The 15,403-nt window shown below is 50.7% G+C and overlaps 1 protein-coding gene and 1 pseudogene across 2 annotated transcripts; one reads left to right on the top strand and one right to left on the bottom strand.

The window, feature by feature from the left end:
- Positions 1-2,512: 2,512 nt before the first annotated feature.
- On the top strand, positions 2,513-2,953 carry LOC150009005 (large ribosomal subunit protein uL15 pseudogene; annotated as a pseudogene).
- A 2,558-nt stretch (positions 2,954-5,511) lies between these two features.
- Positions 5,512-13,722, bottom strand: NYAP1 (neuronal tyrosine phosphorylated phosphoinositide-3-kinase adaptor 1). 2 transcript variants are annotated; one of them, XM_090276756.1, is made up of 7 exons: positions 13,611-13,722; positions 12,281-12,432; positions 10,531-10,886; positions 8,558-10,081; positions 7,458-7,676; positions 7,138-7,247; positions 5,512-6,580 (listed from the first exon to the last, which is right to left on the bottom strand). In XM_090276756.1, the coding sequence occupies exons 2-7, from the start codon at positions 12,346-12,348 to the stop codon at positions 6,323-6,325; spliced, it is 2,535 nt and encodes an 844-aa protein (XP_090132882.1). In that variant the 5' UTR covers positions 12,349-12,432; positions 13,611-13,722; the 3' UTR covers positions 5,512-6,322. The 2 variants fall into 2 exon arrangements, with proteins under 2 accessions (XP_090132882.1, XP_090132883.1); XM_090276757.1 differs by having other exon boundaries at positions 7,458-7,673.
- Between the last annotated feature and the right edge of the window lie 1,681 nt (positions 13,723-15,403).

The following is a 15,403-nucleotide window of genomic DNA, read 5'->3' as shown; positions in this document are numbered from 1 at the left end:
AGTTTTGGGCACTAGAACACTTCCTAGGTGGTGGTGCATTCTTCTATCAGGAGGCACACTGTGTCTGGTTGTCTCTTATAACGTGATATGTGATAGCTCCTATTGCAACTCAATACCTGGGTCCATTACTTCATGGTGACATTCCAATTCTAAAATTCTGTCTTTATTTGCTAGCCAGAATATTTATATAAAGAGAAATGTCCTTTCATCAGTGATTTGATAAAAGTAACAAGATGTTTGGTTCTTTTCTTTTATTTAACCTGTTTTCAAAATAGTGAATTTATTCTCTAGCATCCTCCAAAGAAATATATATTTTTGTCATTATGAACTAATGAATTTAAACATATTAGTCTTCCAATCCACTACAGTTCTTATCCTTCTTGATGCTCAAATTATCCCATCCTTTAGCCATTCAGAACTCTTCATATTTGCTCCCGTCTTTTTGACATGAACCTTTGATAAAAATCTCTCTTCAGAGCTGAAATATGATCTCAACAGACAAATTGGCCATGAAAAATAAGGTAGCACATTATTTTGGAGATACTTTTTACCCCCTTTAATTTGAATGCATTCTCTCCCCAGTGAAGGTCTCTCCCACCCAGCTCGTCGCCCTCTTGACTCAAATGGTTCAGGATCCTCTCACCTCTCTCTGTGCTGCCCTAACCTTCCCTGCTTTGCTGGGGTTTCAAAAAGTGGAAAGTAAGAGTTGAAAGTGGTTGCCCAGGAGGGCACGTAGGTGTTTTACCAGGTGTCTGGCAGGCAGGGCTGGGCCCAGGCTGGTATCCCATGAAGTGCTCATCCTTCTATCCTTCATGTGAGGTTTAATAGTTCCAGCACAGCCTATGCCTTTTTAAACTTAACTCTTTGCAGGCCTCCAATCTTGAGCACCTAGCAGAAGGTCTGGGTCACCCTGGGTCACCCTAGGTCACAGCATTGTCAAGCACCTGCCTTTATCTGAGCTCTTTCTACCCTGACTCCATCCACTGCAGCCTTTCACTTCAACTCTGCTGAGATTCCAGTCTTTCTCATCTCACCTCATTTCCATCTCTGTCCCTACCTCTTTCTTTTCAGCCTGTAAGTGTCTATCTGGGATATAAACCCATGCATGCTGTCTCCACAGTACTTGACACTTGGTGCCTACCTCTGCTTCTTGTCATTGAGCAACACCCCATCCCCTGTCTTCATCCTCCCGGAACACTTAAGTACTTATTTCTCTTTTTAAAAAATAATATATAGCCCTGTCTGGAGTGGCTCAGTGGACTGACTGCCAGTTTGTGAACTGAAAGGTCATCAGTTTGATTCCTAGTCAGGGCACATGCCTGGGTTGCTGGCCAGGTTCCCAGTTGGGGGCATGTGAGAAGCAACCACACATTGATATTTCTCTCCCTCCCTTCCTCTCTCTCTAAAAATAAATAAATGTTTTTAAAAAATAGTTTTCTGATTTCAGAATAAAGACACGCACATAAAAATTCAAGCAGTCTAAATTTATTTCTTTAAGCAAATTAACTATTTAGCGCATTTCCTTCCAGACCTACATAAAAATTTGCAAAAGATTTTTCTAAAAATGTGCTTTTTCTATATGTACTTTTCTGCACATTGGTTTGTTCACTTATTATGAACTGCTTCTTGTGTTTAGAACAGCTATATCTTCTGCATTCTATTTTACAGTGTCTTTGATACCATAAATTATTTAGTTAGTGCCATACTGATGAACATTGGTGGTGGTTTCCAATTTTTCATTATTTCAAACAATGTTGCAATTAGCATCCTTGTACATTTAGCTTAGTACACTTGTGCAACTATTTCCATAGGATAAATTCCTGAAAATGGAATTTGAGTCAAAATTATGCATACTTTAAACTTTAATAAATATTATTAAACTGACCTCCAGAAAGTCTGTATTAATTCCCATTTACAGTGAGTGCTATTTCCTGCACATACTTGCCAGATTAATGTTATGAATATTTTTTCAGTTTTGTATGATAGGTGAAAAGTATTTTATTATTGCTTTATTTTTCATTACTTATTGTTAAGGTTGAACATGTTTATTGGTAATTTGTTTCTTTGGTGAATTATCTGTTCATGTTCTCTGTTCACTTTTGTTTGGGTGTTCTTTTCTTTTTCTTATCAACTCAAAAATATTTCTTATATATTGTACTGATCATTTTCACATGTGTTAGAAATATTTTCCCAGTTAAATGCTTGTATTAATTTCACCATATAAAAATTTGAATTGTGAAAGTGATCAAACTTAAAATTCTTTTCGTTTGTTTCTCATTTTCATGTCATTTTAGAAAGGCGTCCTCCATCCCAAGATTATAAGCATGCTCACCTACCTTTCCCTTTTAAATGTTTTGTTTTTACACTTAAATCTTTTGGCATAATAAATGAGATAGAAATCCAGCTTTCCATACTCTCCCTTAACTAGCTAATTGTTCAAGAAACAATTATTAAATAACGTCTTCCCCATCATTAAAACACCACTTTTAGTTCTTGCATTTAGGCCATCAACATGCCATCCAGATTGAGAAAGACCCGGAAATTTAGGGGACACGTGCACTATGGCCATGGCTGTATCGGCAAGCACAGGAAGCACCCGGGAGGCCGAGGTAATGCTGGTGGCTTGCATCATCACAGGATCAACTTCGACAAATATCACCCAGGCTACTTTGGGAAAGTTGGTATGAGGCATTTCCACTTAAAGAGGAACCAGAGCTTCTGCCCCACTGTCAACCTTGACAAACTGTGGACCTTGGTCAGTGAGCAGACATGGGTAAATGCTCCAAAGAGCAAGACCGGAGTCGCTCCCATCATTGATGTGGTACGATCAGGCTACTACAGAGTTCTGGGGAAGGGAAAGCTCCCAAAGTAGCCTGTCATTGTGAAGGCCAAATTCTTCAGCAGAAGAGCCGAGGAGATTAAAAGTGTTGGTGGGACCTCTGTGTGCTGGTAGCTTGAAGCCACATGGAGGGGAGTTCATTAAATTCTCACAAGTGCTTTTGTCTTCTGGTCTGAGTGTAGGTTCTTTGGCACCTCTACCTGTGTCAGAAACCTGCCTAACAGGTTTAGGAGTTCAAGGTATAAAGACTGGGGGCTACTCTGCCAACCCCCCTGAGAAAGAGTGTGCAAGAGATAGCACCAACACTTAGAGGCTTTGGTCTGTTACCTAACTTGAACTTTTCATTTATAAAGTGAAAATAATAGCTGTTGGTGTGTGTGTGTGTGTAGATAAATGTAAAATAGTTGAAAGGCCCGTTTGCATTGTGTACTCTGAATTAAATTGAGTGGAAGAATGAAAAAAAAAACAAACCACCACTTTTATCATATATGTACTAAATTCTCATGTGCATTTGGGGTGATTTTTGAATTCTATTCTGATGAATTATGCCAGTCCGTGCCAATTCCAGTACACTGTGCTTGTATTTCAACTTTTAGTATTTGGTAGGCTAGGTACCCTATTACTCATCTGTTTCAGAATGTTCTCATTTTTCTCATTATCATTCTAGATGAACTTTCGAATTAGTTTATCAACCTTCCCAAATTATCCTTCTGGGATTTGGAGACTTAACTGAATTTATGGATTTAGGGAAAACTGACATCTTTTATATTATGGTCTTATCTAAAAGCAAGTTATTACTCTGCTTATTCTAGTCTTCCTGGCCAAAGTAACTCAAAGAACTTTAGTTTTATTGATTGATCCAATATAGTCCTATACATTATTATTCCTAGATATTTCATGATTTTTGTTGCTTGTAAAAGGGAAGTTTCCTTCCATTAATTTTCTAATTTATTATTAAAAAGCTATTGAAAACCCTGTCATTTTCCACTGAATGGATGGACCTTGAGGGCATGATGCTAAGTTAAATAAGTGAAGACAGATAAAGACATATACCATATGATCTCACTTATATGTGGAATCTAAAATAAAAACAAAAAACTGAACTCATAGATACAGAGAACAGATTAGTGGTTGGTGAGGGATGGGGAACAAAATGGGTGAAAGTACAAACTTCCAGTTATAAGATAAATAAGTCTTGGGGATGCGATGTACAGCATGGTGATTATAGTTGCTAAGTGACTAGATCTTAAGAATTCTTATCACAAGAAAAAAATCTGTAATTGCGTGGTGATGGATGTTAACTAAACACTGTGATCATTTCACATTACATACATATATCAATCATTATGTTGTACACCTAAAACTATTGCAGTGTTATATGTCAATTATATCTTAAAAAAATGTTAAGCTATTCTTTGTTTATATTTTATTCTTAACTCTTATTTCTATACACATCCTCTCTAATAGAGCTTCGTCTTGGCCTTGAATACCAGTTTTTTGGTGATGACTCCTAATGGGCAGTTTTGTCATCTCTCCCACACTGTCGTCATTTTATCTCTAACTTGGTGTTTCCTGAATTTCAAAAACTCTCATACTACTGCCATAATTTTTCATATTCTATACACCGCATGTACCATTATTAACTTGCTTCATTTTCTTCTTTAAACCAACTTATTAAAAATTAGCCATATCTTATATAATAATATCCATGAAATAACAAGAAGTATGATGTGCTGGCTATAATTTCTCTAATATGGATGAGAATAAACACAAGACTATTAAAGTTTTAAAAAACATTCTTCTATATACTGTTTTAAAACATCTCTTGTATCATCTGCCACACTTTTGAAACTTTGTTCTAGCTGGTCACAAACCTTTCAACCTGAATATTCACCATTGCTCCAAATTCATTGATCTTCCCTCAAAGTCCGCTTAACTCCACTTTCCTTGCTCTATCAAGATGATCATTTCCTCAATCACATAAGCTCCAAACTTAGGCTTTGAAGATGCCCCTTCCCATTCATTATCTTGCCTTCCATTCTCTTAGACATTCTTTTCATCTTCCTCCATGGTGACACATCACCTCCCAGGATTTCTCTGGTTTCCTTCCCCAGAACCAGCATGCTGCTTTGAGGCCCATCTTTCTGAACCAGCTTCATCATGGCTGGCTCCCTATTGCCCTCTGTATCATTTAAACACACTTCCTGCCCCCAAACCCCATCTTCTGTTCTGCAGACAATCACACTGTGACTTTGGGACTTTCCCTTCTCTCCCTGTTCATCCAAACTTTACCTGTCCTTGTAGACTCACTTTCCAGGAAGCTTTCTCAGATAATTCCAGCTCTCTCCCTTTTACTCCAGGAGCACTGCCTAGTGTCAGCTCAAGTAGTTCACCTCCTTGGGTAGATTATAGGTGCTCACAGGCAGGTTTTAGTTTGAATATTCCTTCTGCATTAGCGCATTGCCAAGCACACATCAGCACTCCATAAATGCTTGTTGAGTCACTGTATGGTGGTAGTCCTGAACACTTACCTCAAAGTCTACCTGTCCTTGTTACTCGACACAGCTACTCAACCCTCCCTGCACAACCTTCAACTCCCATAAAATCAAGGGCCAGAGGGAAAAGGAAACAAATATAAGAAAGGCAGAGCACACTGAAATTTAAGAAGCCAGTTCTAGGATCATTAGTCTTTTAATATATTATTCTGAAAGAAAGGAATTAAAAAAAATTCCTGACATCTCTTCTGATTTTTTAAAATTTAAATAAATACCCTGCCCTCCACCCACCCACTAAAATTTCCCTCCTTCCCCATCATCCCACCCATCCCTGGTGCCAGATCCTCACTCCAGAGCTAAATAAGATGCCTGTTTCAGAGCAGGCCAGGCTTGCTCGCTACCAAATTCTGACTTGTAAATACAGTAAATGAATCTGCTGCCCTCCAGACCAATCCCTAGCCTTGGGGCAGGCATGGATGGTGGGGCCTTTAGGTATTGGGGAAAGTGCAAACATGGTTCCCTTAATTGCTAACTTCTCCCTACCCCCTGCACAGGAGTAGGTCAGAGGGTCCAGAATTGTCCTCTAGACTAAAATAAATAACAAAATAAATACGCCCTCCCCAATACCCGACTCTGTAAGAGCTCCTTCACCTCTCACCTCTAGTCCCTCTTCTTCAATTGACCCCTTCCCCAACCCTCCTCCCCCACGCTGACCTCCAGCTTGGGCTTTGCCCTCTCAGGAGGGCAGAAAGGGCCTCACTTCAAACCTCAAGCAAACCCTCTGCCTCCCCCAAATTTCTGAGGGTGCTGCTGGCATCCCAAGCCCCACGGGCCTGGCAGAGTCCCCGTCTCCGAGGGTTAGAATGGCGGGCAGGGGTTCTCCCTGGCTCTTTCTCACCTGGCTCTTCAAGTGTCCTTCTTTCAAGGCAAGTCTCTCAGAGAGCCCCACCCTGCTCCCCAGTCCCAGCGCCCTGGCCTCTCGCCTTCCTCAGATGGCAGTGTCCCAGAGGACGGTGTGCTGCCTGCGGCAGGGCGGGGTGCCGGACTTGCGGGGCTCCGGCCCTCGCCTCCAGCTGGGGAGGATGGGCATGCTCTCCTGCTTGCAGAGGCCCCTATCAGGGCGGTGGCGCGCCTTGATCTCCTTGCACACGCAGCGTTTGCGCTCGATCACCTCCAGCAGCTTGCCGTCCCGCTCTCGCTCTCGGGCAGGCTGGGGCGGTAGGGGCAGCGGCAGTGCAGGGTGGGTCTGTGGCCCTTCCTCCCGCAGCCGCCCCCAACGGGGGAGAAAGGAAGAAGGGGGGGTCAAGGACCTCAGAGTGAGTGGGCCCTGTCACCACTGTGGAAACCAGTGCTTTCTCCCAGAAACAAGCCCTCTCTTGACCCTGTCCTCTCCCCCTTGCGTAGATGGGAACAAACCCAGCCCTTGCACCCTTTGCCCAGCTGTGCGCCCAGGGGGTGGGGGGTGGGGGGTTGGCAGCTAGGCCTGTCTCACCCTGAGGAAGGGGTACCTTTTAAAAACTGTCTTCCTAGTAGGATGCATTTTTCCAGTGGTCCCCCCAAGAGGGGACGCCTTTTTCCAAATGCACAAGGTGCACTGTCCACCAGCAGTGGCCCTGCCTGGCTTGCCAGTCAAAAGCAGTCCCTTTCCAGGATCCTGCCCCAGCTCCTCCGCCCCCTTCACCTCTAGAGGGACCCTATTAGTCTGTGCCAGGCCCCAGCCTGACCTCATGCCTGTCTTCCCACATTCTGGTCTTCTCTTTCTGCTCCTTCACAATTAAAACCCAACCTTGTCTTCCTTCTCACCTGGCTCGGGACATCCCGGGGCTGGCTGCAGGGCCGGGGAGTGTGGAGTACGGCCTGCCGAACTCCAGAAGTGGAGGCAGAGCGCCCCAGGCGGTAGCCTCCTGTGAAGTCTGAGGAGAGAGAAATGAGGAAAGGGGACTTAATGTCTACCCACTCCGAAGTTCCCAGAAGACAGCTCCTTCCAGGCTGCCCCCGGCCTCATCAGAGGAGGAAAGAGGATGGAGATGTGATATTAGGATGTAGACCCCGGGACATGGGCCCTGGGAAATTCCCCCCAGCCCACCCGATCTATGTCCAGGTGTGGGAGGGCTGGGTGTCACCTCCATTTCGATGGCAGGCTGGGAAGGTCTGGCAGGGTGTGGGCAGCGCCGTGCGGGTCCCTCCTCGGTCCCCTCCATGATGGGTCCTGGTCAGCAGGCCCTCTGCTCCTTGGCTCCTCACTGGGATCCCTGATGCCATAGGACCCCTGTCCTCACGCTCCACCTTGGCTGGACCCTCAGCACTGCCATTCCAGGCCCGGGCATTATCCTCAACCTCTGCTAGGATGACAAAGAGAGCTCAGTACCTGTATGCGGGAGAGGTCTTGCCGTTCTCCCAGATCCACACACCAAAGCATGGGTGGACCAGAAGTAACTGCCCCTTTGCAGGTCATAGCTGTGGGAAGGATCCCTACGTCACACTGCTCTAGCACATTCACACACAGGAGGGAACCTAGTACTGCTACCTTCCATTGCATTCATTGGTACCATTCCTAGGCTGAGATCATAGATATTTACTGCTTCCAAACCCTTTTCCCTGGCAGAGGTGTCTCTCCTATCCCAGCTTTAGCTTCCAAGCCCCTCCAGCCCGATAGAGCTAGAATGACCAACCTTGGAAGTGGACCAGGGGCCCTATCTCCAGGAGGGGGAAGAATCCCAAATCCTGAGCCAGGAAATGTGTATGTGTGTGTAGTGGGGACCGTTGGGGGAAGGGCTGACTGTGAACTAAGCTCATCTCTGAGTAGGCCTGGCAGAGCATTGCGTTGCCAGGCAACAGTAGGGGCCTCCCTCTCCTCTCCCTCCTGTCTGGATGAGTTGCCATGGTAACAGCTGGGAGGCAGCTGTGTTTAGCTGCTAGTGTGTGTACACTCACTCACACCCCTGCAGCCCAGCAAAGGGAGGGGCAGAGTAGAGCAGGATGGGGCAGAAAGAGGAGGCTGCTCTGGGGGCCAGATTCTACTCCCTCAACCCAGATCTTCCTGCCCCTTCAGCACACACATGGGAACCCCATCCCTTCAGCCCACTGCATACCCTCATCCCTGTGGTCTCCCAGAACTATTCCCAGTCTAGGACAATGGGCGATGCCTTCCAAATAACTCCTCCAAGGCCTCCCCTAGATCACCGTGGATATCCCCACCCCTCCCCATCTTCCCCTCACTCACTGTCCAGCTCTTTTGCCTTCCTTCCTCCATACAGGATCTTCCGCTGTAGAGCCCAGCCTGCCCCAAATGTCGCGGTGCCCATCTCCTCTTCTTCCTCTTCTGGTGTCCCTGCACTGGCGATGACGTGGGCACAGGAGATACTGGCAAAGGCACCCCCATCAGTCCCTTGTTCCTGCAGCTGGATCTTGACCATGGGGGATGGGGCCCCCATTCCACAGCCCTTATTCAGCACCCCCCCAGCCTTGAGGCTTTCGTAGGCAGGGGGTCTCTTAAGCCCAGCTGCTGAGGCTGGGTAGGTCCAGAGGGGGGTCAGGGGGCCTGCAGTTGGGTCAGGAAGGCTGTGTGGGGAGGCCAGGCAGCCTCGGTGGTGGAGAACCCCAGCTGCTGCACCCATGGCTCCGCTGTGGGGGCTGGATTTCCCAGGTATGGGGGTCCTTGAGCTGGTGCACAGCATCCCGTGGAGGACTGAGATCTCCTTCTCTGTCTTTGGCTCCCCAGCACCCAAGGGAGGCCCAGCTGGCAGGACAGAGTGGGTGGTCACCTTGACTGCTGAGTACACCATGGTGTAAGACATGGCCTTGTCCTTGGGGGGGCCAGGGAGCAAGGTGGCCGGGGCAGGAGGGGCTGCCGGCGCCCCTGCCACCTTGGGGCAGATCATGCTGTGGGAGTTGGGGAGCTCCCGCTCCCCCCGAGGCTGGCCAGAGCCCTGGGGTGGCAGCGGTGTTGAGTGGCTCCGGGCCCGGCCTGAGGGTCCCAGCAGCAGCAAGTTGGCAGCAGGAGGAGGAGGCGGTAGGGGAGGCGTCTCCCGCTCTCGCTCTCGGGCAGGCACTTGGGGAGCTGGGGTAGAGCCCGCTGGCTCCTTGGAGTGGCAGAGGACTGGTAGCCTTGAGACCCCGTCACCAGGGGTTCGGGAAGCAGACTTGGGTTGAGGGAAGGCCAGAAGTGGAGGACGATGCTGGAGGAGGTTGGGGAAGGGTGGGGGGATTTCACAAGGAGTGGTCTTGGTGGGTGTCCCTTCCCTTCGGCTTGTGAGGGCTGAGGCTGGACGATGGTGAATGTGGGGTTGGAGGGCGTGAGGCTGGTGTGGCAAGGAGGTGGCAGTCAGTGGAGGGACCACGTTGGCTCGGCCTTCCCCCGCCTCTTCAAGCAGCGGATATTTCATCTCCTCGTATATGGCCTCACTCTCTTCCGAGTCTGAGTCAGCGCCAGCTGGTGGGGTTGGGCCCCCACCCCCAAGAGGGGGGCCAGTCAGAGCCCCTCCACTTCTCCCTCCTCCCCTGAAGACATCCCCCACCATCTCAATGTACACTGGCTCTTCTTCTTGGGAACCCACCTCAGGGTCCCCAGCAATGCAGGACCCTCTGTGGAGGCGCTGAAAGGGCAGGTTCCCCGCTCGAGGAGAGGGGGCTGGGGGGCAAGACTCATCAAAGGAGACAGAGAGCTGAGTGTTGGGGCTTCGCCTGGGCTTCTGTGGAGGAACCTTCCGGCTACACTCTTGGCTCTCTGGGACTGGCTTTTGTGAGCCTGGGAAGAATGGGAAAGAGAAAAATTAACTGGGCTCTTGGTTGGGGAATGGAACTGGGAGCCCTTTTCTGACCTCTTGCCCATCTGCAAGGACATAGTTGCCTCTTCATTTCGCCCACATCCCACAACTTATAGCTCCAGTGGGTTCCTATCCTATCAGTCAGCCCTCAGTCCTAATGAACTCCTCAGAATCCACAGCTCCCACCCTAAATTCTCTCCCGCCCTCATGTACCTCCAAGATTGGACTTTTTAGGAAGCTTTCCCTGTACTTGAATAATTCATTTCAAGCCCTTCCAAAAAGGAACCCCCCATCCCCTCTGAGAATGAAATCTTCCACTTCCTGGGTTCTTCCCTGAATGAACCCTCCCAGCAGGCTTCCCCTGGCCTGGAATGGATCCTTCCAGCTCCTGGATCCCAGCTCCCCCTGGGAAGGGGGAGGGGTATCTCACCTGCCTTCTTGCTAGAGGGTGTCTCTGCACCAGACCCTGCCATGCTGAGCTTGGTGCTGGGGTGTCTTCTGGGCTTGGCTGGGGGCCTTCGTGTGCTGTTATCCTCGGTGAGACCACCACCACTTCCCCCAGGGCCACCCCCCACACTGTCCATGCTGCCCACAGAATGGCATGAGAGAGAGCGAGGGGCCATAGCGCTGCGGCAGGGATGGGGGGTGTGCTCCTGGGAGGCTGGCATTGTCATGAAGCCCATCCTGAGGGAACGGCGCAGAGAGGCGATGTCCCGAACTCGAACCCCAGGGCCTGGGCCAGCCCCTGGCCCTACTGGGTCTGTAGGAGCCACCTCCTTACTGGAGCTGGGGAGAGAAGGCCAAGATGGAGCAAAGGTTGGGCTAGAGGCCCCTTCTCCACCTCAAGAGGAGTTTGCAACCCTGTGGCCTCCAGGGAGGGAAAAGGGGGACTGGGGTGGGGATGGCGGGAAGCCTAAAGGTACAGGGCACTAAAGTAGAAGCTTCAGGCAGAATCCCTAGGCTTTAAAAATGGGATGAGAGAAAGGGTGAGTATGTGCACCAGAGAGTATCCTAGAGCTGGCTGATCCTGGCCTGGGCATATCTAGCACACAGCACACATGTGGAGGGTTTCATACAGAGGCAGAGAGATGCAAACTCAGACAGCAGAGCCCTGCCTGGGTCACACACATGCCACTACAGCTCCACTTCTTTTCACTCATGCTGACCCACATCTGGCCTCTGGCCTCCCCCATGTCCAGCCTCAGTGGCCTATGCTCCATACCACACCATACTTCCTCCCCCAGACTTGGGCTGTACTGCCACATCACCAGAGCATGCTTCCCAGGCTGATCCTTCTTTCTCGCTCTACCTCTCTCTCTCCTCAGTGCTGTCCTCTCTCTGTTAACTTCCCAGCCCCATTTCCTTACACTGTCCCTGAGCTTCTGGATGAGTGAAGGGTGGGGGCAGCTGGCAGGGAAGAGGGGAGAACTATGTGGTGGGTTTTTATTAAGGGTCTGTCTACTAACCCTTCATTAGAGAGAGATCACTGCAGTGATAGCTCTGATTAATCTAATTAACAAGAATTAAACTCCACTTGGGAGGAGGGAGTAGGGAGATGGCTCTGACTCAGTCTTCAAGAGGCTATGCAGTCAATGAGAGTAAAGAGGAGAAGGGAGCAATATTGGAGAGGCCAGGCCCCAGGCCCCTGGGAGGGCAGAGAGAGGGCAAACCCTGGCTCTTCTTCAGGGCCCAGCCTACATGTCCCTCACCACACACACACACACACACACAACCCTGTCTTTTGGCCACTCACTTCCCCCAGCAGAGGCTGAGAGGCGACCAAATGGATCTTCTCTGGTGCCCCTCAAATGACCCATCCCTGGACTGTGAGGGCAGCAGTGCCTGCCCCTTCCAAGGTCAGATGACAGGGGAGCTGGGGGCCAGCCCTAAACTGACAGACAGGAGAAGACCACAGGCCAGAGGTGAGTTAGGAAGGAGTGACTTGGGCTCTGGGAATAGGGAAGAACCAACAGGGTGCTCCTAAGCTGGAAGCCCTCCAAAAGGGTAGAACAGGGGCTAGAGCCAGGAGTAGGGTGGGAACAAGATGCATTCCATTCCAGCAATTCTGTATAGACTCCGAGAACAGACTGATGACCAGGCTGCTGGACTCAGGAAGGGCCAAAGAGATGTGGCTCAGCCGGGGGGAGGCAGGGGAGGGGCATTCTGGGACGCAGCCTTACCTCCTCTTGGCCTCCTCCTCCTTGTGCTGCCTCCACTCCAGCTTGGTTTTTCGGTAGAGGAGGTTCATGTCGTGAGACAGAAGGTGGGGGCTGAGGGGCCCTGCTCAGCACCACCAGGCCCGGGGGGCGGCCCTCCCTGGGTCCCGGATCCACTTGGTGAGGGGATCGGAAGGAAAAAAAAGAAAACGTGGGGTGGGTGGGGGGACAGGAAGGAGGAGGGGGAGGAACAGAGACATGACTTGAGTTCTCACAGGGAGAAAACGGAGGCACAAAAAACCCAACACTGCCTCTAAGGACCCACAGTGATGGACATTTGTACATAGAGTCACAGAGCCTGACAAAGGTGTTCAGAGCCACAAATACACACTTTGGAGAGATCAGATCGACAGTGATTGTCATCCTGTAAATACATCCTGATCCACCACATAGGCCCCACAAACATTCAGACACACAAACCACGGGACCATAGACTCATATCTACAGAGGACCAGACATATAGGTCAGCATAGGTAAACACAACCTAGGAACAGGCAGACACACACAGACATAAACACCCGACACACCCACGGCACACACAGACTTCCAGACAGACAGACATAAATAAGGCTGCACAAAACTGGACAAGGAGTTATGCCCAGGCCTACTTGCGTACATTGCACCCTACTGGGGAAGGAGACAGTCAGACTCCTAACCCCATCTTGGGCCCTGAGGCTGGGGGGTGTCATGAGGGCAGGGCTGAGATGATGGAGAAAGGGTGGGGGCCCTCTGAGTTGGGCATCTACAATACCACCATCCAAATATCTCCACCCACTGCCGCCCTCCCTTCCAGTTCTTCGCTAGGGCCCGGGCCTCGGTCCACCCCTCATCCTGCGCCCTGGCTCCTCAGCGATGGTCTCCGCTTGCCCCGCGGATGGCCCAAATCACCTTCTTCTTCTTCAGGATTTGGGAAGCTCCTGGCTACCCTCTTCCTGTCCCCGCCCCTCAATCCCACCCCAGTGTCTCCAGTCTGGCTCCGTAGCTACCTTTTGAGCTGCGGCCTCCATACCTGCCTGGTTTCCCTTCCCCCAAAGACACTCTCCTGCGCCTCGGCCTCACCTCTCCTCCCAGGCGCCCCTCCTCACTGTCGTCCTCTCCCTTCCCTGTCGGTTCCAAACCTGGCTGGCTTCATCCCCCTCTCCATCCAAGCGCCCCAAGTTCCCGGCCACCCCTCCCCTTCCCCTTGTCCTGCTATCCTGGGTTTCTCCGTCTCTCCCCGCTAATCCTCCTTACCCCTTATCGCCCCCATCCCACCGCCCCGCACCAAGCCTCCCCAATTTCTACATCACCGTACCTGGCCTGCCGGGCGCCGGCCCCCCCATGCCGGGCTCCGCCCGGAGCAGGAGGAGGGAGGAGGAAAGACAGAGACCGAGGGGAGCGGAGCTGGGTCCTGCCGCAGAGACAGCCCCGCCTCCGGGCCCGCCCCCAGACCCGCCCCTGGCCCCAAACCCACCCTTCCACACCCTCCAAGGACCAAGCGGGAGCGCCCGCGCTGCGCTTCGCTGCGCCGCACCGCTTGTCTGGGTTGGGAGGTACTGGGGCCGCGGAGGCCAAGGGCCGACTTGGAGAAAGGTCGTAGGGCGCCGGGAATGCGGCGCCAGTCAGCCCCAGCTTTGGGGCGTCCGCTCCTCGCCGCCTCTTGCCCGGTGCCGGGCAGGGCAGTGCTCTGTTCAGTGTCCAAGGCCCCCGCGGAGCGGAGCGGGGCGCAGCGCACAGCGGTGCCCCCCAGCGGCAGCCCGGGGCTTGCACTCGCGCGCTTCTCTTCGCCTGGCGCTCCTCTGTTACTCGGCCAGCGTCGGGCCATGGCCAGTGTGCGGCTGCGGGACCCGAGTGCAGTGAGGCGGTGAGGCCGGCAGAGGGGGGCCTCATTCTGGGCCGAGGGGCTCTAAGTCGGGAGCCTGACCATCCTTATCTCTGCCCAGCAGGGGGCGTGCGTCCTTGGCCGCTCGCCATCTTCCCGCCGCCCCGCAGATGCAGGGAAAGCACCATGCTGGCTCGATCGGTGCGGTTCGTCTATCCCTCCAGCCTCTCAGGCGCCTGGGTTTTGTGTCACCTTCTGGGCTCAAAGTGTTCCGCTTGTCCACCCCCGCGGCAGAAGTTATCCTTCCCGTAACCTTTGACTCCGCGGGCGGAGCCCGCTAGGACCTGGGCGCTCTGGATAGGTCTCTGACTGCAGTCACCGAGGCCAAGGCCCCATCTCGGGTCTTTTCTCATCAGCTCCATGAGAAATTCCTCTCTTAATCCCTTTTGGTGCGGGTTAGCTGCAAGAAAACCTCGGTTCTACCCTTAACTGGCTGAAAAATGAACCCCCAAAAGATATCCACTCTCTAATCCCCAGAACCTGTGAATGTTACTTTATATGGCAAATCTTTGCAACGTGCTGTGTAGCTTTGGGCAAATGGTGCAACCTCTCTGAGAGTTGCCTCATCTCATACCTACCTCAATGTTGGGGGCAGTAAAGTAATGAATATAAATGTAAAGGGCCCCATACATTAAAGGGCTATTATAAATGTCCTCAGGAGAGGTAATACATTAAAACAGCGGTTTTTTCACTTTTACACCTTAGTGTAAATGAATTGTTATTGATTGAGCAACAAACATTTCTACAGAGACCAAAAACATGACGGGATTGTATACTCGGAGGAGTCCAAGATAATGCTGAGGGTCTGAGACAGTGGGAAGGGGAGGGTCTAAAGATGGGTTTTGAATAGTCTGTAACTAGTCAGAGCTGAAGGAAAAAGGATCTAGGAGTGGAGCAGCAGGAATTTATTGTAAATATTGCCAGAAGGAGAGAGTTGGGGATGTGTATGTGGGAGGCTGCCTCCTGGACCTCAAGATTTGGGAGGCCCCAGGAGCTGGCTATGGCAGCCATTGTTACCATGAAGGGAGATAGGCACTAGTGCAGGTGCATTTTAACAGAGGTAAATGATTAAGTATATAAACATGGGAGCAAGGGGCTTTGTATCATTTCATTTTGCCTAATCCTAAAGATTGGTTAAAAATTTCCATGAACTAAAGGTGAGGAAGGAGAAATGTCAACGCAGTGGTAGTCTCATTGCCATCATACTAGGTCTGAGGACTTCGGCA

The sequence above is a fragment of the Furipterus horrens genome, unplaced genomic scaffold, assembly GCF_987537825.1.
Source record: "Furipterus horrens unplaced genomic scaffold, mFurHor1.1.pri manual_scaffold_5, whole genome shotgun sequence".
Classification (NCBI taxonomy): Eukaryota; Metazoa; Chordata; class Mammalia; order Chiroptera; family Furipteridae; genus Furipterus; species Furipterus horrens.
The sequence above is the reverse complement of the archived record's forward strand: the minus strand, read 5'-3'. Positions and strand labels throughout refer to the sequence as shown.